We start from the raw sequence: 25,884 nt of genomic DNA, 5'->3' as shown, positions 1-25,884 counted from the left end.
AAGTGATTTTTAATTGCTAAAACGCACGTAACTGCAAAAAGTTAAAGGTGCGTGTCCGGTTTCTCACCTCTGGCCTGCTTCGTCTGCTGATGTCTTAACCACTCAGCTATCACCACTTCAAAGTGAGCACCTACCTATACAGGGTTAACTATTACATCATCATCATCATTATTATTTCAGTCTGTAGAACAAGTAGTTGTTCACAACTGGACATTCGCTGATTCCAAGTAGGGCAAAAGTCTAGTTTTCAGCTATTCCCATCCAGCTACTTTACGTCGTTGGCTCTGGAGGAAAGTTTACCTTCTTTAAGCCGATCGTCCACCGCCAACTAAACTAAGTTAGTTTAGCTTAGCTCGCATAGTTGAGCCAGTTTTTCATACATGTGCGTCCACTGCAAACTATGCCAGCTAAGCTACGTAAAATAGCCCAGCTGAGTCGAACTAACTTAGTTGTGCGGCCGAACCGTAATTACGTGAGCTAAACTAAGTGCCTCTCACTCCCTTGCTGGCGCCTGTCGCTAGTGTTACTTCGAACGTGTTTGGACATGAGTAACAATCAATCTTCTTTTATTATGACGATTGCAATTCTCCTCTGAACTCTCGTCATAGCTCGTCTCTTCTTCCATCACGTCTGGTTAACTCAACGTTGTTGCACAAACGGACCATCACTAACGTAGTTTTAGCTTATTTTTTGGTGGACGGACAACTTTAGTTTAGTTTAGCTTAGTTTAGCCCGCTGAGTTTAGTTTTCACTTAGTTTAGTTGGCGGTGGACGATCAGCTTGGTTACCTGCTTATACGGGATCTCTACTTTAGGAATTTAGGGCTCCGCTGCATTCACGACTAGTATGGCCTATCCACTACCACTTCATCATTCTAATGATTTTGGCAATAGACATGTATTTACTCTTACGGATCTCATTTCCAATTTTTGTACAGTCATGGATCTGGGTCAAAATAATATTACAATATCCTATACTGATAATATTGAATAAACCTTCTATGATGTGTCTTTATTGTCCGTGTTACGTCATCCATATTTGTTAATAGGATGATTGATAGAGCTTTTCCTATTCGTTGCAATCCCATTGATAATATTTTATGTGTGTGGGTGTTGACAATATTGTTTTTAGTATAAACTGTAGTTAATTTTGTCACCACCCACTTGTGTGGACAAAAAAGTGGTTTACAAAGTTCGCAAATTAAATAAGAATCAGTTTTTATTATAAAAAAAATTAAAAGGCGTGATCGCCTACCGCACGAAAGTCAAACTACAAAAAGCTTTAGGTTAGTTTGTTCATAAAAAATAAGTACATATATTATTCTGTATCGGATCAAAATTATACTTTCATTTCTTGTCAAAGAGGCTGCTTTCAACTTTCAGGTAAAGTCACTTGCCCATAGTTTCTAAGGTCTTTAGGTTTCTAAGGTAATAAGGTCCGATGCATAGGTGGAGTGCAGCTGAGTCTTTTGAATTACTGATAGCTTTATTTAAATTGACATACGTACCTATGATTGAAACTGGTAAGCTGAAAACTAGATTAACAAAATCAGCTTATTTTGTGGTGAATCAAAAACCTCCATCTGCAGGTGTATGTTGCGCTGCGTTGTTTTTGTTATGGACTTAGTAAGTAAGCTTCAGCCAAACGAAATATAATAGAAGTTAAATAAAAACTAGGTGACTATTTCGCGAAAATCGCATTTTTTCACGTTTGTAAAATCTGCTTCCACTTTTACTTCTGATGTACGAGTAGGTACCGTAAAAGCGCGCATTGAATGTCGATTCTAAGAAATCTTTTGTTCCTGCAAATAATGAGTTAGAGCCCGTTCCAACTGTAATGCATTTCCCGTTATTAAAGAAATAAAGGTTAGGATATGGAATGTACCTAATGGAAAATACAATGGAATATTAAAAATTTTTGAAGTGAAAATAATAAAAAATCGAGCCAATCCTGCATGGAGACGTAGCCTTCACCCATTGGGGCGTCGAATATACCAATCAACCTGATCCACCCATCTAATAGTCCCTGGGTAAGAGACTTCAGGATTACGAGCGACTGTTTAAGACAGCAGCGGGGTCTTCTCCGTTTGACCTACGAGTAGATCAATACGGGGGTACAGGCATCAAGACATGGTCTCCTTGCCCGGGTGTGGCCCGGGGAAGAACACTTCCCCGGTAAAAGCTCTAGCCGTTCAGTTTAATTGTGCAACCCGTGGAAGATTGCGGCTTATTCTGGCACAAGCCTGTCTTATTTTGGCAATTTTTCGACTCACTGGATGCTTTCAAAATAACACCTTTTAATTACGTTATCATGATGTAATGAATGATCATTTGAAAACCTACAATTAGCGTGTAGTGACATTAGCGTGTTTATTTTTCTCATTATGAACTATTAAACATCCTTAGCTAATAAAAGTGTGTTTGTAAACAAAGCAAACAAAGCCTGGCCAGTCCATTCAGATTGCTGTTCACGGTTAGTTTATCTTTGTGCTTTCGTTGGAAAATATCGGCATGCCTTCATTTTTAGTGCCTCTTAGAAGTGTAGGTGTTATATTATTTTATAATAACATCATAATATTAATATCAGTTTAGCTCATTTTATTAAAATGTAATATCATTTACAGGTCATCCACGTGTTGTTAATTCTTCTGTATATTAAGAAAATATACAGCTTCCCAATTAATAACGGATTCAGTGTGAAGTTCAATCCAATTTTGCCGAAAGAACAAGTAAGAACTCAGTTCACGGGTGCTATTTTCGCAAAGATTCCTCAAGAATTGAAATTTGGAGCTACACATGAACTGCTTTCTAAGGCAGTCTTCCCACAAGGTGCCCACTTAGGATTAGGAACCTCTAACCAGATTGCAAAAATTATATTTCAATCGCCGTCACCAGCGAATGACTCTAAAGTGAAAGAGGATAAAAATTTTATTAATATACCAATCGTTGCGCAGCCTTTCGAAAACTATAAAATCGTGGTTGCTACTGCTCCTAAAAACATTAGGATTGGTAAAGGAGAAGACGCAAAACCTGTGGTCATTTACATCGTTTTCCCCGAGGATGATGGTGATCCTAAGTCTTTTAATATTCCTTCTATATATTTCATTACTAAAGCAGACGGACCCTTTCCTTTTCATAAGAAGAAAGAAGATACAATATTACTAGTTGATAGCAACCGAACTGTAACTGGACTAAAGAGCAAAGCGATGGCGAAATTTGTCAAGTTCAAAAACAAAATAACCAATCAGTTCGATATCAATTAAGCAACCACTCTGTTCCTACTTCTGTAAGCAACTTTTGTGATAGTAATATTTAACTTTTTAATTTTTAATATTGTTAACATCAATAATAGCAATGTTTCAGAAACTAAAAGGACAGTTAGGTTGGAATAATCTAATAGACTGAAAAGCGATCAAGAAAATATTTGAAATTGATAAGTCGCTACCATTTCAGTACCGAAACGCGTAAATTGCATAGTGTAATAAATAAGTATATCCACAAATTAATAACTTTAAATTAAATTATTCTTATTTCATTCTTACTATTTGTAATACGAGTAAAAGTCAGGCAAGATTAATTATATAATATGGCTAAATTACATAAAATTAGCTTAAAAAATATCGTAAATATATCATAATTTTATAGTTTAAAGATTTGTTTGTTTTATTACCCACCCCAAAAATATAACCTTATAAACTAATCCTCCGATTATAACAAAAGTCATAACCTTTTAGGTTTTTTAACAATACCGTGGGAACACTAAAATTTTCCGAGATGAAAAGTAACCTATGTCCTTCCCTAGGACTCAAGCTGTCCATGTACCAATGGTATCCATGAAAAGCTAGCATACAGACAGACATACTTTCGATTCATAATATTAAATATATAGTATGGATTCTAGTAACGAAGTATATTGAATATCAGTTTACCATCTCATGTTACTTGCATTAGTATAGATGATGTCAAGGCGGATGTTGTATAACTGCAGGTAGTTTGATAAGCAGCTATTAAGTTCCAACTTCCAAGCCAACGGTTATGCGTGTAAGCTGATAAGTACAACATGAATTGATACGGCCATTGACAAGTATTGGGTTACATAGGAAGCAAATCCAGCCAAAAATATACGACAGTGACGAGTATTCAACATGATTCTAGCATACATTATGGAAAGAATTTAGATCTGTATCCTGTACAAGATACTAACTCCACTCCGTCGGTCGTTTTCAATTTTATTTAAAGCAACGGCTCTATATACTGTAATTTGTGTTGCGTCGTTAGTTACATCTGTACAAGTTTTAATTGTGAATTACGATAACATAGTGTCATCGTTAAATTAATGTCTCGATCAAGAAGGTTTTGCCTGAGATCTTTAGCAAAGTTCCGAAATTGATGTAATTATGGAACAGTTTGAACTATTTTGGTGATATTTATCTTTAGATAGAAGATAAATTCCTGTTCAAAAGTAAGCCTTTTTGAGTTATTGCTAATTACAGATAGATGTATACAAATAAGGTCTTGATGTTAATGACCTATTAGCTGAGAAAGTTTAAAACAATAATGACTTTTATAATGAAAAGCTTCGCTTTCGTACCTATGTTTGATTCTAATCTTGGGATACAAATACCAATTATCATGGAACGGCACGCGAATGTCTATAGCTATGAGCCTTACCTATATGCAACCCATTTAAATCATGTTAAGTAGTAAGTAGCTATGTACTAATCCATAATATCCATAATAATATTATAAATGGGAAAGTGTGTATGTCTGTTTGTCTGTCTATCTGTCTGTCTGTCTGTCTGTCTGTCTGTATGCTACCTTTTCACGGCCCAACAGATTCTGAAGAAATTTGGTACAGGTTTAGCTCATATACCGGGGACGGACATAGGCTACTTTTTATATCGAAAAATCAAAGAGTTCCCGTGAAATTCCTAAAGACCCATCTACTTAACCTATTTGTATGTTTGGTACCAAAGTAGCTTGCGTTCCTGTAATCGAAATAGGCAACTTTTATTCCCGGAAAATCAAACAGTTCCCACAGGATCTATAAAAACCTAAATCCACGCGGACGAAGTCGCGCGCATCCTCTAGTTGTGAAATCAAATTGCAACTAAAAATGAAGACTTTGCCATAGAATTGTTCCAATTTGCCAATCAATATGCATATAAAATGCATGTCTCACATCTTACATCCAGTGTTATCTTGCGTGGCAACAGACAAGGAACTAATTTATGGAAAGATGTCGTTTTAGTAGAGAGTGCTATGTCCTGCCCAATTGCCTCAACCTGACTATACCTACCCTGTTCAAGGAGTCGAGCTAGATCGAACCGATTTTTAGATTTTATGCAACAAATAATACAAATTTTAGGCGTAATACGTTTGTATGGAGAGGTGCATAAGAAGGGCAACCTTGTTTTAAAATTGCGGGTGATTTTAGTGGCCTTATAGTTTGTTTCTCTAGCGATTAGAAATATTTCCGACTTGTGTTTCTACTTTGTGATTCTGAACTTATGTTTTACTATTTCTCAAAGTCTTCTATTGATATTTCAATTTCGTTTGACATTGCTTCAATGTCATCTCGTAGTTTATTGCCTTCTACCGTTGAACTGTAGTTGTCCCTTCTCCAAATATGGATCTAGAAAAATTCTTACGACCATGCCTTCGAATAGATTTTAAGTTGAACCTAGGCGAACTCTTATAAACACAGCACGAATGCTAAGTAAATATATTACATCTGCCTCTTAAAATTGTAGAAGTCGTTGTAAGATTTCTTAAGATTTTACAAGTATCACACTAATATTATAAAGCCGAAAGTTTGTATGTGTGTGTGTGTGTGTGTGTGTGTGTATGTTTGTTACTCCTTCACGCAAAAACTACTGGACGGATTAGGCTGAAATTTAGAATGAAGATAGATTATACCCTGGATTAGCACATAGGCTACTTTTTATCCCGGAAAATCAAAGAGTTCCCACGGGATTTTTAAAAAACTACATCCACGCGAACGAAGTCGCGGGCATCAGCTAGTTTTTAAATATAAGAGTAATTTTTGTTATATTTTATGAACAGTTCGAAGTTTTTTTCATTGAAACTGTTCATCTTTAGAATTTTGCATAATGTGTGGAATTATGTTGGTAACAATCTCTATATTAAACTAAATTGTCAAATTTTATTCTAGCGCTTTCCTTTTCCATAGGGACCATTAAGGTGCCCACGCACTATAACTGAACTGCAGCGGAACTGCGCGGCAAGTCGCTTCATGCCGCTCACGGTACCTATCGCACTACAACTGCAGTACGCGGCAGCTCGCCGCACTTCCACGTCACTTTTATAACCGTTCACGTAGGAGCAACAATGTCGCAAGATGAGCGACAGTGAAGAGGATTTTATTATTACTTCATTGTTGCCGACATCCTAGGGGTTGGCACTTTGGAGGATATATTTCTAAGAGCATAAGGAACACGTTATGTGCAAAAATTAAAATTTCGTTATTTATTTTGAGGTCTATCACGCCTGACACACTAATTACCTAACCCAAAGCACGTGTATCGCATCCGAGCGCCGTACCGTACGCATACTGCAGCGGCGCGCCGCTTGCTATGACGCACTAGCGCGAGCGTAACTGAACTGCGGCGTCGCGGCAGCGCGCTGCATAATATTCTGTCCAGCGGCGACACGTGGCAACGGCCGCTGAAGCGCAATTCACGCGCCGCTCTAGTGCGATATGCTTCATACAAAACGATAGAAAGAATATTTTGCCGCTCTGTGCCGCGTAGTGCAGTCACGTGCAGTGCTGCTGCAGTTCAGTTGTAGTGCGTACGCACCTTTACGAAAGAGAATTGATTTAGACTTGTAATCTTAGCTTAATTTAGAGATTGTATTCTACAGAATTGGTCACAACCTCTGCCTATTTTTAAGCAACCCCTAAAATTAATATAAAGCTAAAATAACAGGTTATCCTTAATTAAGTCGTATCTTTGTAGGCATGTATATGTTATCAGCTTTTTTTAAGAGATTTTGATTTACATATTCTTTCACTATCATACATATGCATCGAACGAAGCGAGGATAGTAAAATTAATATAAGCATCGACAACGAGAACTAGTGTAAAGTGAATGGAAAGTTATAAAATGTCTTAGAAAAGTTGAATCTAGTTTAAAAATTTTATAGAAACGTTTTTGTGTCATAATTTCTGCTGCTAAAAACTGCAGTACATAGAACACGCAACGTGAATAAAGGCATGTCTGCAGCTAGTAATATATTATGATGATGAATATTATTATTAGAAACTTTTTGCTAGGTTACTGGTATCGTCACAATTTAGGAACAAGGCACATTGGAGTAGATTTGAAGTGACGCTGTGTTAAGTTAAGTAAGCTTAAAAGTAAATTGTACTTTATCTCCATTATGGAGAGTTGACTCATTACTCATTTTCAAATTTTACAGTATAATTATATTAAAAAAATTATGATGTAATAGTGGGCCTCAGTAAATACGCTAATGCTTGAAATTATTCTCCAATATCTACAAAATAAAAAGTGTTTCAAGTTTCCCGGACTTCCCATACTTTGTAACATACATAGTAGAAAGCGCTCGTCGTTTTACTGATATGTGGTATGAGCCATAGGTATAGTAATGTCGGTAATCAGTTAGCAAAAACACACCAAGGAGCTAATAGTTAATAAAGCATTGGCTTGGTAGGTACATCAAGCTTCTAATCATTAATCTAAGCCAAAATTTCATAACCAACTTAATTACCTTATGTTCGCCTACTCCTCTGCCTTTAATGGTTATTATACTAACATCTAATTTAGTTATTTAGGTAATAGTTAATAGTAGTGTACATTTAGTAACTTCGTCTACGTGAAACTAGAAAATCCCTTGGGAACTGTTTGTTTCCCGGTATAAAAAGTAGTCTGTGAAAAGTAAGTCTATGGATATAGGCTACTTGTCCGGGATGCAAGCTATCCCTGTATCAATTTTCGAATCGGTTAAGCAAATTAGCTTTTTTTTTTATTCACTATAGGTAAGCGCTTGACCACAATCACACCTGATGGAAAGTGATGATGTGGTCTAAGATGGGACGCGTTTACCTAGAAGGTGCCAATTCACTCTTGTTTTAAAGATACCCGGATTGTAATTGGTAGAAAACACAGATCGTGGAAGAGTATTCCAAACCTTAGCCATGCGTATGAGCAATGAAGACGCAAAACGTTTAGACAGTAATAAATTATTTATTACAAGATAATGCCCGCGTCTTCACGCGCTTGGATTTCGGTTTTTTTAAATTCCGTAGGAACTCTTCAATTTTCCTGGATAAAAAGCAAATAGCCTATGTCCTTCTCCGGGATGTATCCCAAGTCTGTACCAAATTTCATTAAAATCGGTTCAGTGGTTGGGCCGTGAAAACAGACAGACAGAAAGACACACTTTCGCATGTATAATATTAGTATGGATTTTTAATCCCCGACCCAAAAAGAGGGGTGTTATAAGTTTGACGTGTGTAGCTATCTGTGTATCTGTCTGTGGCATCGTAGCTTCTAAACTAATGAACCGATTTTAATTTAGTTTTTTTTAAAGGTGGCTTGATCAAGAGTGTTTTTCGCTATAATCCAAGAAAATCGGTTCAGCCGTTTGAAAGTTATCAGCTCTTTTCAGTTACTGTAACCTTCACTTGTCGGGGGTGTCCTTCGCTTGTTATGGAGAGATGCTAATTAAAATGTCGCAATCGCTGACCTATAATAATAGTACCTATCAGAAATGACATTGGTGGGGTAGGCGACTCTTAGTTTCCATTGAGGGGTCGAAGCGTAACTTAGTACCAATTTATTGAACTGAGCTCATTCGTTGATATTCCAAAGAAAATATTTTAGTAGTCACTTTATATCATCGATATTCTTAGGATCGTGTTTTATAGTTGTGATAAAAAAAATTCAAAAGAAAAATAAAACCAACTTCAAAAACGACAAACACTAAAAAGTAAAAAATAACTTTTGTTTAGCCACACGTGTAATGCACCTAGGTATGAAGTCGAGCGAGCATATTAAAAAAAAATTAGAAATCCAAGAGTGAAGCTCGCCCGACTTCATACCTAGGTGCATTACACGTGTAGCTAAACAAAAGTTATTTTTTACTTTTTAGTGTTTGTCGTTTTTGAAGTCGGTTTTATTTTTCTTTTGAAATTTTTTTATTTCACAATTTTTAGTGGCCCTACTGTACTATAATATGCTGTGCCCAGTTAAAACCCTACTGTTTACTAAGCTATTACACTGATCGCGAGCAATTTGCTCCTATCCATTGAGGAGTTCTGTTCTCCATCTCCGAAGATATTCATCAGATCTTCACCAAATTTATATGGGACCACCTGCACAGTATACCCTTTCAAACAAAAAAAAAATTCCAAATCGGTCCAGGGGTCTTTGAGTAATCGGGGAACATACATAAAAAAAAAAGATCCCGACGAATTGAGAACCTCCTCCTTTTTTGGAAGTCGGTTAAAAATGGAACAAATCGTCTAAGATAACATATAATAATCTACTAGATTTGTAAAAAAGCGCTAACTATTTGATTCCAATGTTATGGTGTCATAATATATTTATAGTAAAATTGTCTGCGGGTAGGTTTTGGCCTCTCACAGGAAGTTTTCTATTCCATCAGCCTGTATGCGTCCACTGCTGGATAGGTCTTTCCAAGAGCGCGCCACCAAACACGGTCCTCCGTCTTCCTCATCATCCTGCTCCCCGCCACCTTCTTTCATTTGTCTACCAATGTTCAATAAATAATACATCGTAATATCGATTGCAAACTCCTGTGCAATATAGATCGGAGATATTAAGATATGGTTTTAGCAAATTGACGACCACAATTATTATTTCTGGGGAACAAATTGCAGCTATTAAATAATAAGGCTTACCTTTCACGTACAGTAAGTAACACGACGCGGTCAAAACTGTGATACTTCATGCAGTTATTCTACAAGCGAAAAAGTATGTGAACCTTAATAGCTCGTTCACACAGGCTGCGTAAGCGTTGCGTAAGCGTAGACATAGCGCGTACTGTACGATACAAATAGGGTGTGAAGTGAAACTATGTTTTTAACAGATGAAATTTTGATGGACCCAAACGGTCCACGCAAGCACGTATGGTCAGGATAACGAGCAGAATATTATATTTAAATTTAGAATTAAACTTTAAGTTATACGACTGGAAAGGTTTTAAATTATAGTAAGTAAGTAAATAAAAAGTTAGTAAATCTAATTAAAATCACGCTGCGATGAAAATATCAGTTTATCTGGGGCTCGATTGCGGATCAATCAATTTTTAATACAATCTCAATCGTTGTGATTGACTGAATTTATGGTATTCTTGTTGCAATAAAGAATTGTAACCAATAAAGAGCGAGCGTCAACCAATCAGAGGTGATTGCGATCGTGACATTGTAGCTCGAATTTGACGTTTGTGCGTAGAGACAACGCGTGCCAATGGCCGCGATACGTGTGAGTGAAGCCTAAACGATTTAATATCGAAGCAATCGAACAGTTTGATGCGCTTTATTTGGGTGTCGCAAGTGAAAGGGAATTTATATATTTTACGTAGCGAAGCATTCGGATGCCAATGCACTCTGCAATACAATTTAAAATTCATTTGTATTTCACGAGTGCTAGATGAAATAGATAAAGTTAGGAGCTATTGCGAAACATAATTATTACATAACAGATATTGTTTAGGGGCAACATCTTAAATAAACTAGATTTGATTTGGCCGTTAGTAGTTAGACGATAGTTGGTAGATATAATTTTATTATTTTTAATGTCATCTTTTGTGCGTACCTACTTATCTAAATTATTATGTCTTTTGTCTTAATAATATCCTTTATTTATTGCATAAAAAGGGCATATTATAAAATATGTTATGTATATATTCTTTTCTTATTAGAAATGTATGTAATCTATACTCATCTTCTTAACCAATTCTAATTATTTCGTATTGCTGTTGAGTGCTCAAGATGATTTTTTTTTATATACCTACTTTGTGAGATAATCTCGTTTAAATAAATATGTATATTATTTATTTATTACTTTATTTATTCAGATACAAGTTAGCCCTTAACTGCAATCTTATCTGGTGGTAAGTGATGATGCATTCTAAGATGGAAGCGGGCTAACCTGAAAGGGATATGGCAGTTTTTATGGAACCCATACCCCTTTGGTTTCTACACGGCATCGTACCCGGAACGCTAAATCGCTTCTTCATGAAACAAAAAACATATTATACCCCAACCCTAACTTGACAGGCATATACTGGACGAACTGCCGCGACGCGGTTGGATCCGTTATTGAAAAGCGTGCAAACCGTGTCGTGACGCAGCGTGAACGTCAAATTACGCGTAATGTTCTGAGAGTCACAATTATATGAGCTTTAAATTGACTAAGACGATTTAATTTAGATGTTCTTATATTATTATTATTTATTTAATCACTCGGGGTTCAAACTAGGCACTCGCAACCATCGATGTAATGAACTTTGCTATCTTGTTGAACAAATAACTATAATAACTATATATTTAAAATAAATGGATATCTATTATTTCCATTATATTTTCGTCGTAGACATCTTTGTAATAATTATTGGATAATGTTGTAGGTATGTCTAGGTAAACCGATAAGTTGTTGAATGTTTTCCGTAAAATGAAGTAAATCGTATAAGTAGGTACCTAGCGAGTGCAATAACGTTTTGCCTTTGACGATGTAGAGCTGTTCAAACCATATTACAGACAAATCAATCCAGTGACAAAATAGACAATAAAATGAGAATTGGATACATTGCATCTTCTCTATCTCTTCTTCTTTCGCAATGCAATCTGCAGTTGGCTTCTAAATTATAGCCTCGATAGCTCAATGGTTAAAGGAGCGGACTGAAAACCGAAAGTTCGGCGGTTCAAACCCCACCCATTGCACTATTGTCGTATCCACTCCTAGCACAAGCTTTACGCTTAATTGGAGGGAAAGAGGAATATTAGTCAACATAATAAACTTGGCTAATATTCTTCTTTTTTTTTTAAACTTCTTAACTGCTCAACTCCTAGTGAATTTCAAAACAGTATGCACCGTCACAATAGGTCCCCCTATACCTGGGCGGTTAAACGTAAACCACATTATCTAATTGAACGCAAAAGTAAACAGAATACTTTTACGTTTTTATACTTTATAGCCGGGAAGAGTTAGTTAAAAGCGTAAGAAATAAAGCAAGAATTCTAACATGCATTCAAAAACAAAATTCGAGACATGAATAAAATTAAGTTAAGCGTTTAATTTTATCATTAAATTACGCAACGTAGCTTCTCGAAACACGATAAAAGATTATGAAGCGTAGCTATAAACTAGTTTAAGCAATTTGGTCAAAGGGGAGACCGGTACAAAATAACACTTTCCGCTTATTTAGCTTTAATGTCTGGCTATTAATAATTTTTTGAATTGAAGTGTATAGCCATAAAATTTCCCATAATATCAGGGAGAGAGCATAAAGACCGGGAGCCGCAGCAGAAATGCTTCTCTTATCGAGAGTTATATTTTTTCCGATTACCTTGGAGTTTTAGTGCAAAAAAAAATTATGAGACACTTTACCGCGGTTAACAGCCTAATCTGGTAAAAGAAGGTCTGGCTAATTTTTTGCGCAAAGGATTAGCCTGGTTATTCAGCGCGGAAATGCAGCCAGTATTCCACGCGGCATAAGACAATAGAAAAAGAATCTCATTTGCATTTCATAGAAAAGCGAGTTTTCTAATTAAGAAGTCTCGTTTGACAGAGGATATTCAGTAAACAGACAAACAGAGTCAAATCAAGTAAAAAATTTACGAACAACATGTGATGTGATCTGTGTGTTGTTGTACAAATCAGTTTAATAATATGTTTAGTGCACTAAAAATATTTTTGCCATAATTATTGGCTTATTCAGTTATAAAATTCATCATGTTCAACCCATCACCGGCTCACTACAGAGCGTTCTCAGAATCATAAATACATTAATAAAATAGGCTAGCTTTCAGTTTTTAACCCCTTTTAATAAGTTTGACGTGTGTATCTGTGTATCTGTCTATCTGTGTATCTGTGTATCTGTCTGTGACATCGTAGCTCCTAAACTAATGAAACGATTTTATTTAGTTTTTTTTGTTTGAAAGGTGGCTTGATCGAGAGTGTTCTTAGCTATAATCCAAGAAAATCGGTTCAGCTGATTGAAAGTTATCAGCCCTTTTCTAGTTACTGTAACCTTCACTTGTCCGGGGTGTTATAATTTTTTAATTTACTCTTGTATTGTAAGATTTTCAATAAATTATAACAAACAGACATTACACTAACAGGCAAAATTTAGCTTTGAGTGTGTAAAATCGTCTGAGAAAACGTAAAAGTGCGATCTGCGGAATGTGCACCGCAACAGTTCGAGAATGTGGGCGCGTCATTCCCATCAGCTAACCTTCTATAGACGCATGCGTGTTTCAGCCATTGGACAGTGCTATACAGCGTTTTTGACTTTCGACCGCTGTTACATTTGTACTCAGTCTCCCCTATATTCGAGTTTGGCAGGATATTTAATTTGCTTATTTACTAATCCTCTTTCTCTTGTTTTTAAACCTGACTAACCAATAGCTTTAATTACATTTAATTACAAACATTAATTTTCTTAATTATCTCTCTATTTACTATATTATTATTCTATGATGTCTTTAAAATATGTGGAGAATATTGTCAATTGAGCTAGAATCTTGGTTCAGTTCCAAACTTAGATTTATTTGATGACTTGTATTACTATGACAAGCTAGCAAGCTTCTCTTGTGTAATCAAAGGTACACAATGGAATGACGCGATCCTTTGGAACCAGTGTAATAGCCAGTTTCACTCGCGTGGGTGATTCCACTCTCTATAAATTTTATTCAGAACCCTTCGCAATTTATTCTTCCCTTCCTTTCTTAGGTTTGGAGATCCATTTTCATCAATGACTCAGTGATGGAAATACAAAGGTCAATCCGTCTTATTTTTTATAATCTGCATATTTATCCGTGAAGAATCTAAAAATGTTAGACGGGCTAAGATTTCTACGAGATAATTGAGTTAAACTGGCATAGCATGGGTGGGCTTCTCTGTTTTTTTAATATAGATAAAAATACAATTCCTAAATGACGATGAAAATTGCATTAATAAATTCAAAAATTATCTTCCGAAATAAGTACGTAAAACAGCATTGTAAATGCCCAAAATCGAAAGTCGGAAATCACATTCCCGTGCGAAGTAATTTCGAGCCGAGAATAATGATTGATTTGGTCATGACGATGACAGATTGGAACTACTCCAAATATAGGCTTACACTCACGTTTGAAAAAGTGCATGCGTTATGTAAAACAATTAGCTTGGAAAGTGCTTTGCGGTTCGTTTTTCATATTGCGCAAAATGAAATCGGCATAATAAGATGTGCGCTACATTTCAATTTACTTAATTCGCCTTCGAATTAACGTGTTTTTAAAGACTTGATTGAATGAAAGTATAATGTGACACTCTCTTCGAAAAGAACGTTAAGATTATGTTATTTATACCTATAAAGTGTAAAATAAGATATAAAGTGGAACGATTTGGATTCATTACTTTCAAATATATGGTAGGTACCTAATAAATGAACGAGATATATATTTACTAAGCAAGATGAAAATATATGTTGTATTAGAGATATTCACAGTCATTAGGTAGTAGATACATCACATGACTATTGACATAGATCGATGTCATCGATAAAGAAAGTTCGATTTTAAATCATAAATATATGAATTTTCTTTCACCTACATTGTACAGATATTACACAAACTATATTTTATTCTAGTAGGCTCATTAAGCTGTTTTGATTATTTCATTATAGATGTTAATCAGCTTGGAGCAATCTGTGACCAAGTTAAACTGTAAGACTATGTTGATAAACATAGGTAAGTACCACTATTGAGCAAAGGTTTTCTTGAAGAAATATATAAGAATAGATAAGTGATAAGGCGATGAGATTTTAAAAGTGTTGATTTTGTTGAATAAATAAATAGAATCTACTAAACTACATATTTGGGCTATATTACATGAACGATTACGTTTCGTCTTAATCTCAATAGTGACCAAAATTATTAATAGGGTTAGTGTGCGGTCATTTCGGAAGAGAGCGAAAGTGGATTTGCCAGATGCGGTCATTTATTGGCCTAGATCGCCAACTCTAGTTAAGGCACTGCCGTTCACCTAAAGAGTACGTCACTCGAACTCGTATTCTTTGCTTTGCGTAACATGCTAACCCACGGTCAGCGAATGAGCATAAGCCTCCAAGGTTCGTTATAAATTATAATACTGTGATTAATTGAATAGAATTTAAAGAAACGTTTTAGTAATGTACACTTAAGTTTTGTTGCACTCTAGTTAAATCTCTAAAAAGTACCTACCATTATAAAAACCAAATCGTTGTCCGCGATTGTCTGTGTATTCATTATTCATATGTCTATTAATTTATTAGCTATTCTGCCCCGGCTTTGCTAGGGTAAATTTCTGAAAATTCTTAATTGTAACAATTCATAATTGTAGACGTACGTCCTAATATCTCTAGAAACTACAAGCATTTAAATTTCTAGATTCCGCGATTCACTTTGCTTTATCAGTCAGTCAGTTTATCCTTTTGTATATGTATAGATTTATGCATAAACTGCGTTAAATACAAGGTCCTTTAATTTGTATTGAAAGCTCTTGCAATTTCCCAATTTATGGCGTGTAATACAGATACAAAATTTATAGAATTTTTTATAAAATTATTAGGTTCTGAGTTTCTTATATGCCCTTAGTTGTATGCCCTTACTTCAGTGGTCTTAGGTTAAAAATGACTCTTTAATATAATTATGTACCTAAGGTTAATAGACCAACCACAAATCGCAGACGCCAAGGGCATTTTCTTTGTGCACGCGACTTATAGACGAAGCTTTATCGGGTTAATCGTTTGTAATTAATGGTTTGCGAAGGTTAGCTGACAATAGCTATGGCTTTATTGTAGAACTCTAATCTGTCAATTGGATAGTACAATTACGGGGTAAATGATGATTTGAAAAAAACCGGTCAAATACGGTCGGTTTTTAGTTTTAGGTTCATTGTTTTATTAAGGATCGTGTATTACGTAGTTTTAGAAATAAATGTATTAAACGGATTTTTACTTGAAACCTTTACCTACTAACGTAAGTAGCTTCCATGATTCACTTACGGTAAAACTAATGTAAACACTCCTATAACTGTCATTTATCTAGTAAATAATTACAAATAATGCTGTCAAATAATTACAATAATTATCGCGGCCTAAAGAATATAATTATAAAATAATTGGAAACAAAATTGTTGCCTTCTGAATCTTTGCTTGGAGGTAAATTTATAACATTATAACATTATATTTGACAATGACATTTTGACCTTGTTCCAAAATTGGTGCTCATGCATTAATATATAAATGGGTAGTTACTATATGACTAATAAAGAAACATTCTAGCTATGAGAATTAATTTGTGACTTTCCACGTTTGGTCACCAAATTACATAACACGTTGGATGGAATAATACAAATAAGTAGATAAATAAATATTAATATATCAATTCACTATCAGCAGTTCCCAAATCTGCACAGTTCAGGCAGGCAGTAATCCTGAGGCATCAGGAATAAGGAGTTAAGTAGATCCAAACACCATCACCATTTTATGGGATCACATTTTGCTACAGTGACATAGATTTGGGAACACTGGGATCTTACTCTATTAGGAGTCATTTGATAGCATTTAATTTTGCCCACTAATTCCTCAACGTGGGATCGTGAGGAATTAGTAAGGGATCTACTCATCTGATTGAGTTAAAAGTTTGTACTCTTGTTATTGGCACTTGCAAGAAGTTATCTGGAACTCCTTTAAATGTACAATAGATGATACGCAGGTTGTTCTTACAAACGAGGCATTGCAATTCATACCGGAACTACTATAATACTATATTATACATAGTTATATATATGTAAGTATATATAGTTAATAATATAGTTTCTAATAAAAATGCAAAGTGCATAGAACGACCATTCACGATGTAAAACAAAGGATACGTAAATTCACAAGCTGTGTTTACCTAATCTCATTACATTATAATTACTATGCATCTCACGCCGTACAATGTTTGAAAGGATCCACATGAGTTTGTGTGAAATATGGAAATTACTATGCAGAGTCTCAAACTTTACCCAAAGTTTACATAAGAACAAAATGTAATAAACGCTGCTACAAAGTCTAAGATGCAAGGCACCCTCATCGATTGGAGTCAAGCAGAGGCGAGGAAATTTGGATCTAGTGGATCCCTCATACAAATCGGCTTGAGAATTTTCGGATGGATGCAGTGCGTAAAGAGCCTAAAGAGTTGCTTTTGACTAATAGGTAGGTATAATCCACTGATTTTTGAGTATTAATTTGCAAGTCGATGTTCATGTACTATGTCGAGCATTATCAGTGGAACGCGATCAAAGAAAAACTTCTGGCATGCATGGTAGATTGTGTATAATTGAAAAAACTATTACTACCTACTATATCGTAGGTAAATACATTTTTAACGCATACCTTACCTTTGACGATAAATTATTTCGGAATATCGAGGCCAAATACTGAAAACTCTCGTGAAAATGTCATACGTTCCCTTATAAGTAGGTATGTAGTAAATACCCACATATAAGATTCTATTAACCTGAGTCACGCAGCTTTGGAGCATAAATCCTACATTTAGTTAACTGTATTATAACAAGTAGGTACTTTTGACTTTGAGGCTACCACACGTCGTTACATAAGTAGCGAGCAAAAATCCATCAGTAGCAATTTTATCTGTATTTTAGGTATAAAACTTGTCTCGAAGGTTTATTAAATTAATTATTTTGTGTAAATATAGTTATTACTAGACTAGCTGTGCCCGCGACTTCATTCGCGTGGACTTTTCGGGCAGCATATTTTGAATTACATGTACCGTTGTTTGGGTAGCTAAAAATTTACTTGTTCGCCGTGTTTCTTTAAATTGACATAACTTTTTTATTTATGAACCGATTGACATGAAGTAAACACTAAATGTTAAGTGAAGCTTACTACAATATATTAGTGAAAACCGTATCTAAATCGAATAAGCCGTTTCTGATATTAGCGTGCACAAACACACAGACAAACACACAAACAGACAAAAAAAAAATTAATTACAATTTCGGGATCGGCATCGATATAATAACAACCCCTGCTACTTTTTTTATATATTTCCATTGTACAGACACCACTTTTCTACGATTTTATTATATGTATAGATTACTAGATGATGCCCGCGATTTCGTAAGTTTTGCTTTTTAAAAAATTCCGTGGAGACTATGATTGTATGATATGATAAATGTATATTTGTATATATGATATGACTATGAGAAAATTTCTATATCCCATTCCGGGGTGTAAGCTATATTATATATCTTTACCTACTAACTAAATGATACCCGCATTTCCAGTATGGATTTAGATTTATGAAAAAATATACCGTGACTCTTTGATTTTCCGGGACGAAAAGAAACCGAGGTACCTAATTCTTTTGGATGCAAGCTATTTGCTCGGTTAAATGGATGAGCCGTGAAAAGTTAGCAGACAGACACAGTTTTGCATTTATATATGGATTAGTTTTGGTTCGTATACCTATCTACAGTTATGCTTACTCGTACAATTGTTTCGAATTGTATCAGTAACCTCGGTCGTCAGAATGAAAATATTAAATGCCTATAGTATTTAGCTATAGTGCCTTATACATATAAGTTACAATACATTATGAAGCATCTAATTCACAAACTCGTGCCTACAAACACAAGTAATAGGTATTTACCTACCAAACTTAAAAGGGCTCCTAAGATATTCGCAAGTCTATACTTAATAAATAAGAAATAATCTCCAAATGGAACCACTTACTTTAATAGAATCGATTTTCGTTACCACCTCAGGCTCATGTTTTTTCACTCCGTGAAATTACGTTTATTTCTTTTGTAAGTAGGGTACACATTATATTGACAATTAAACTTTAAATCCAACTTTATTTAGTAAACAACTTTATTTAAGAGGGCTCTCTCCGTCTCGTTTCATACAATCAACACCATCACGCCAGTTAGGAAACTTGTAATAAAACGACAAGGCTTCACTTCATCTACACTGGCAGGCGTCAAATGTTACCTACATTTGACGCTAGGTAGGCTATATAAGCCTAGGTATCATTGATATCACGTCACCCGTATCTCCTAACCCTTCTCTAGCCTAATATTTGACAGGATATCGATTCAGGATCAAAACCGCGAGTTACCTCACCCTAGTTTACTCTGCTTCTATGGTATGGTAGGCACAGTGAATGAGATGTAATTAGTTAAAAATGTTAGAGTACCGAGTTCGATTACCTACTTTGTGGATTCAAGAATGCGATCTTTTCTAAATCTATAGCCATCTATACTTAGTTAGTTATGGTTTAGTTCACAATTGCATTAGTGCAATAATAATAACTAGAGGATGCCCGCGACTTCATCCGCGTGGATTTAGGTTTTTAAAGATCCCGTGGGAACTGTTTGATTTTCCGGAATAAAAAGTTGCCTATGTCTATTACAGGGACGCAAGCTACCTCGGTTCCCATACAAATCAGTTTAACGGATGGGTTTTTAGGAAAGGACCATCCGATAAAACAATTTTGACGAAATTTGATGTAGGGATTTTTAAAAACCTAAATCCAGGTGGATGAAGTCACGGGCATCATCTAGTATTATTATTTGTCGATGGGGGTGAAACGGAACTACCTATATTGTATATAGAAATATTTGCCAGTAATAATATAATATTATTTTTATCTCGAGCTACTAGAACGGTGATAAGGCCCTCTCATTCGGAGAGGCGACCCGTCCTCAGTAGTGAGCCGGTGGTTGGCTGAACACGAACATATTTTTAGGGTATTAAATCGAAGTTTGAAATCAATTAAGAACTTAATTCTTTAGATGGGTAAGCGTAATGTACGAGACTGGAATAGCTGTTTCTAATTCTAGAAATATATCATCAATCTTCGGCTAAGTGCGGAGGCAATATTGAACGATACTGAATGTAGAGACGTTCGCCTACTGGCCAATACACATTAGTCACAGACAGAAATCAAATCTTCAACCCCCATTTACATAGCTCTCTAACTTTGTTTATTGCGTCTAGTTAGCATAATATCAACTAAGGCAGCTATAACATAAGCATAAGTTAAACTTCTTGTGATTATGTATAGCATTAATTATCATAATTTAATTATAATATAAAGATTAGACTGATAATTAAAAATTATAAAAGAGACAGACACATCTAAAATACCACGTATGTAGAATTGTAGACATGTATCACTAGAGTTAGCAACTTTTGAAATTTTTAAATATGTATTTAGGTTTTATAAATAAAACTTTCCCTGAAAATGTAATAAAAGTAGCAATATTACTAGTAAAATAATTCTTTATCAACGAAATATGTTGTGGATAATGGATAATGTGGATTCAAAAACTAGTGTATCATTTAAAATATATTGTTAATCTAATTATGCAGATTTATTTCAGTCTCATAATGAAATGAACGTTGATTTTAGGAATGCTGCCTTTACTACCAAATAATAACGCAATAACGACTAAGAATGTAAACAGTTTGAATGTGTTTTATACATTAGCTGTGCGGTGTCGGCGGCCTTGTTATTTATTAGCTTAAATATATTTTATGAGAACATTAATATTTAAAAAATGGATTTTCAAGAAAACGTTGTGTAATTGCCGTTAAAAAATTTCAGTATCCCAAGCATAATCTGTGTAACAACGCTTCGCGCCTTTAGCATTGCAAACACTTTGTCTATGCAAAAACTGGTGTCGCACTTGGGCTACGTCTATCTGTCGGTAAATAAATATCATGACGTCACTTGTAACATTGTATAATTAAATTATGTATTACTAGCTGATGCCCGCGACTTCGTTCGCGTAGATGTAGGTTTTTAAAAATCCCGTGGGAACTTTTTGATTTTCCGGGATAAAAAGTAGTCTATGTGCTAATCCAGGGTATAATCTATCTCCATTCTAAATTTCAGCCCAATCCGTCCAGTAGTTTTTGCGTGAAGGAGTAACAAACACACACACACACACACACACACACACACACACACACACACACACACACGCACACACACACACACACACACACACACACACACACACACACACACGCACACACACACACACATACAAACTTTCGCCTTTATAATATTAGTGTGATGTTTACCGATAGATGTATGCAACATTAAGGCTAAAAAATCGTCTACGAGTTTAGGTTTATGATTTATTGTTTCGTAGATGCTCTTTTATCTTTTTTAAATAATATTTTTTACATAGTTTTTTTTTTTTCAGAAGTTAAACTTAACAGCAAGCAATTAAAACTTTTTTAACCACTCGCTGTTCAGACGTGATAAATAATAATAGGTATATCTACAGTTTGCAACAGTTCGACATGGCAATTGGGGTATGAGGTGTTGGAGGGAATTGGGGGGTGGGGTATGCGGGGCGTCCCTATCTTGATTGCCAACTCGGCCTGTAGCGAACTTTATGTGTTCTGCTCTATTTTCACAGACGTAAAAGTCAGACCCTCAGCTTTTGACTCTTTCCCGTACCTTGTGTCGCATTTTCATCTAGGCTGACTTGAAATCGGATATATAAATGATGAACTCACATATAATTAGCTGTTGATTGGATATCAGCAATTGCAACGATCGGGGGACAATATGGTATAGCCGAATCAACAGATGCAACTGTCGGCGTAGGTGAGACGACTTAAAATATGTCCTAATAATTGAAGACGTTGGAAGAAATGGCCATATGAACTTGCTGTGGATTTCCTAACTTAGCTATTATTGTACTTTTTAGATTTAAATAAATTATGAAATGAAACACGTCGTCCATCCATTAGGTTGCCATAGAGAAGGGACTTTATTTTTAGTTTTACCACAGACTAATAAGTTTACGACACAGTGTAAAAGCTATTACTTATTGTTTTGACTAGAAAATGCACTACCTTTTCTAAGTATTGCAGTATATCTTTATCAGACAAACGTTGCGGTTGATTAGATGTATAACTGAGCCAGTGACGAAGTCGCACCCTTAATATATTTTAGCGTACTAAAGTAGTGGCTGGGTTTACGTCAATTTGTATTGAACCCCTATCGCGTTCCCGTGTGCTAGCAACGTTTTTATACTGAGCAAATAGAAAAAGAAATGACAGTGATTGTTGTAGCCTGCTATACCTATCCATCTTGCCGTCCCCTCCCCTACAAATAATAAACGCACTGCGTTGTCATGCAGTTTAGTTATTGCCGTAAATGTAACATGTCCAATGTTCATACATTTATTTGTATTAACCAAAACAAAAAAAAACTTTAATAACTTTGTCAAATTAAAGTAGGAAACCCCATTGCAATTTGAAAATAATAAAACTTTTTCTGAAATTATTAGCCCTTAATTTTTTATGCTAATTTTAAAATGGTCTTGTTAAACAGTTTCTTAAATCTTCTTGTGTTAAAGAAAGACTTTTAATGACTTAAAACAAGTACTCATAAAACTTATTAGCGTGAAAAATGCTCTAACGCTAGAGAAAAATGAGCACAAGATTCCTTTTCTTTTTCAACGCCAGCGAAAATGGAGCGTCACTTTTATTTACTCGCTGAGAAAAATAGAGCGTGGGAAACCGTAATACGCAAAATAATACAAATAAATATTTGAATCCTTTTCGTTCTTAGCACTTTCCCAGCTTTTTCCCAGGGCGTGTATATTCATATTGTTCTTACTGAGGATTCACACAACGAAGTTACGTAGCTACTCAAGATCTGAGAGATTTAAATTATACTTATGTGGACATTTATTCAAATTCTGTTTTTAATCTGTCCACAATCTATTCCAAATAAATGAATCCGAAGAGAAAGTTAGAGCTAACAAAGGGAAAGACATAACATAATAACAATTGTAGTAAGTTAATTATCAAAAAGAAAGGGGGAAATCAAATTTAAGCCAGAAGCTACGGGGCAAAACTCAAAATAAAGCAATGGAATGATAGTAATTCAGATAAATGCATTATATTCTGTAGAGGCAATAAATAACCGTATGCTTCTCTTCTCTAAATACATATCTCTCTGTATCATAATCTCACATCTTGTCTGCATATTCTTTTATTGCTAAACTTTTTAGTAGGTTTGAATGCGGTTCTTACGGTTATTTTTAGAACATTTCACGAGGTACGGCAAAACATTCACATTTCCAGTAATACTTATGAAGATTGGAGCAGTGGTTGTAATCTTGAATGCATTACACGATTAATCTTGTGTGTAAGTAGTGTTGTATATAAAAAAGCAGGCTTTATTTTGCGTAAGCCCATGTACAAAGTACAAGGAACCAAAAGCTTAATTTGCTATAATTCGCTAAACCGCTTCAGTTGCTATAACTGGTTTAGCAGATAATAGCAAATTAAGTTTTTGGTTAATTGTGTAAGTAGTGTGTTTACTATCTTTATCACAGAAAACCTCAACCATGCGAAGTCAGGAGGAGTCAGTTACTAAGTATATTATAACAGAAGAAATGTCTGTTTATAGACATGACGCAAGAGGTGAAAGAATTCGATACGCTGATTAAAATTCAAAATAAAGCATAATTCCCTCGTTAGATGTTGTTAGAGAACGTTTAGAAAGGTCAGGCTAGGGTTAAGTAATCCACCTCGGTACAATTATAATTTATGAGATTCATAGAAAAATATTTGTTTAGATAAATTAGTAGGCAGAGTTATTAAAACATAAAAACAAATTGTTGAATTTCGATTCGTTTTACGATGTGATTCTTTATATTATAATGCATAATGGAAGTATAACCAATGACAAATGTAAGTAAATGTTGCCACAATTTGGGCTAACAAATACCTACTTTGGCACGTAAAATATAAATGAGAAAGGGAGAAAGTGACGCTAGAAACTCTGTTTAACATATGTATACTTACTAAAGGATATATAATAAAGGAATACCCGTATCAGTTACCGGATAATGTTATCAGACAAGGGCGCAAAAGGAAACTTTGATAGTTTAAGAAATGGTTATCGTATTGCTACAATAGAATTTATTCATTTTAGATTACTTAAAAGAGTACAAAATAATGTAATAATAGACGGCGAAAAGACAAGTCGTTCTTGAGGGAACAAAGAAAGTAAAACGACCGGTAGTTACGACCATCCCGTTACCGAGTTCATAACTTATTCCCTTGAACCATCGCAAATGAATATAATGTATAACACCGGCACATATATATTACCGAAGTTTCAATACCTATTACGTGCGTGTAAGAACATAGAACCTTTGTCTGTCTGACCGTTTTCAATAGGATATGTACAGCGAATTATTTCTGTACACTTTACACTGACGTGGGCCAGGTCTCATATTCGATTTTTGTTTATTTAGATATCAATTTAATAGTGACCCCGTTATCGTATAGTTCAAGGTACTAGCTGCTACCAGCTGCTAATTAAATTCATCGGAGCCTATATTTTACTAACAGTTAGGCAACAGTAATGTCAGCTTTACATTAGAACGGCAAGAAGTAGCTGTCATGTCACTACCCGACTACAACCAGAAAGCGGGTAAAGTTTTTAGTACAGTACACGACAGGTTGAGATGACAATCGGGGTATGAGGGGCGTCCCCTCCCTGGTTGCCAATTCAACCTGACACGCACTATATTACCTATCAAAAAATTGTTTGACATCGACTGCAGCCTAAACGGGTTGGTTGAATTCATCAAATCAGATGTTACTTAATACATTACATAATAATAATATTATTAATATTATATATTATTTATTATATATTAAATATATTATATATATAATATTATACGAAAGTAAGTCTATCTGTCTATCTGCTAGGTTTGCTTGGCCCATCTATATTTTAACAATCATTACCAAAAAAACGTTGCTTTCGATGCTCGAGAGAAACGAAGTAATATATAGTCTATGAGAGAAACATACTGTGTTCTTTGGAATTATTTTTGTAGAGTTGCTAAAAATCAGAGGCTGACCACGAAATGCACGGTATTAAAGACAAAAGGCACCTATTATAGAACAGGAAATCAGGTATTTTTACTTTAAATCTTCCTTAGAATTTTGGGTGTGCTACGAATTTATATGCCTAAGCGTTTTCATAATATGTCACTATCGTTGCGTCCGCTCTGGTTAGATTTACTATGCTGGCAGCTGCACTGGCTTCGACGGCCAATTTTAATACATGAAATCTAATAAGATCCATGATTTGAAAGCACAATTCTTCAGTATAGTTCTAATACAGAGATATATGCTATTTATAATCCCGGTAAATTATTGAGTCCCCACGGAACCCCATGGGCTTCCCTATGGGATTTTTAAAAAGCCAAGCCCACGCAGATAAAGTCGCGGGTAACATCTAGTATTTCCTTTTACATGGCTTTGTAAATAGAAATACTAGATGCAAAATAAAACTAAAAAAATTCTGGGGTATTAGAGTAAGTGGGGATAAAGCCAGATCGATAGCATAGGTAATGATTTTACCGTAAATGCAGAATTTGCGGAGAAAATTTTCAACCTTTAAGAGTTATGACGTAGGTTTGACGTTCACGGGCTTTTGGACTACCAGCGTAATTCTCTAGGTACCTGCCGCATGTAGAATCATAATTCACACCTTGTATGAAACACTTTGAGAAGGGTTGCTTTAGTTACAACTAGGTATTGCTTGTGGAGACTTTTGATACGGTT

General features: G+C 35.1%; 2 protein-coding genes across 3 annotated transcripts in view; one reads left to right on the top strand and one right to left on the bottom strand.

The window, feature by feature from the left end:
• LOC123880131 (frequenin-1) overlaps positions 1 to 25,884 on the bottom strand; it is a 134,048-nt gene that overhangs the window by 14,384 nt on the left and 93,780 nt on the right. The window lies entirely within an intron of this gene.
• On the top strand, positions 2,453 to 3,597 carry LOC123880128. The gene is made up of 2 exons (XM_045928069.1): positions 2,453 to 2,540; positions 2,624 to 3,597. Exons 1-2 carry the CDS (start codon positions 2,511 to 2,513, stop codon positions 3,260 to 3,262), a joined length of 669 nt encoding a protein of 222 aa, XP_045784025.1. The 5' UTR covers positions 2,453 to 2,510; the 3' UTR covers positions 3,263 to 3,597.

Source organism: Maniola jurtina, chromosome Z (genome assembly GCF_905333055.1).
Source record: "Maniola jurtina chromosome Z, ilManJurt1.1, whole genome shotgun sequence".
Classification (NCBI taxonomy): domain Eukaryota; kingdom Metazoa; phylum Arthropoda; class Insecta; order Lepidoptera; family Nymphalidae; genus Maniola; species Maniola jurtina.
This window is presented reverse-complemented; position numbering and strand designations above follow the sequence as displayed.

Excerpts from the sequence above, each read along its gene's own strand:
- LOC123880128 (XM_045928069.1), top strand. The coding sequence starts at position 2,511 with ATGCCTTCATTTTTAGTGCCTCTTAGAAGT. Across the intron at positions 2,541-2,623 it reads TTTTAGTGCCTCTTAGAAGT|GTCATCCACGTGTTGTTAAT; the intron begins GTAGGTGTTATA and ends TATCATTTACAG.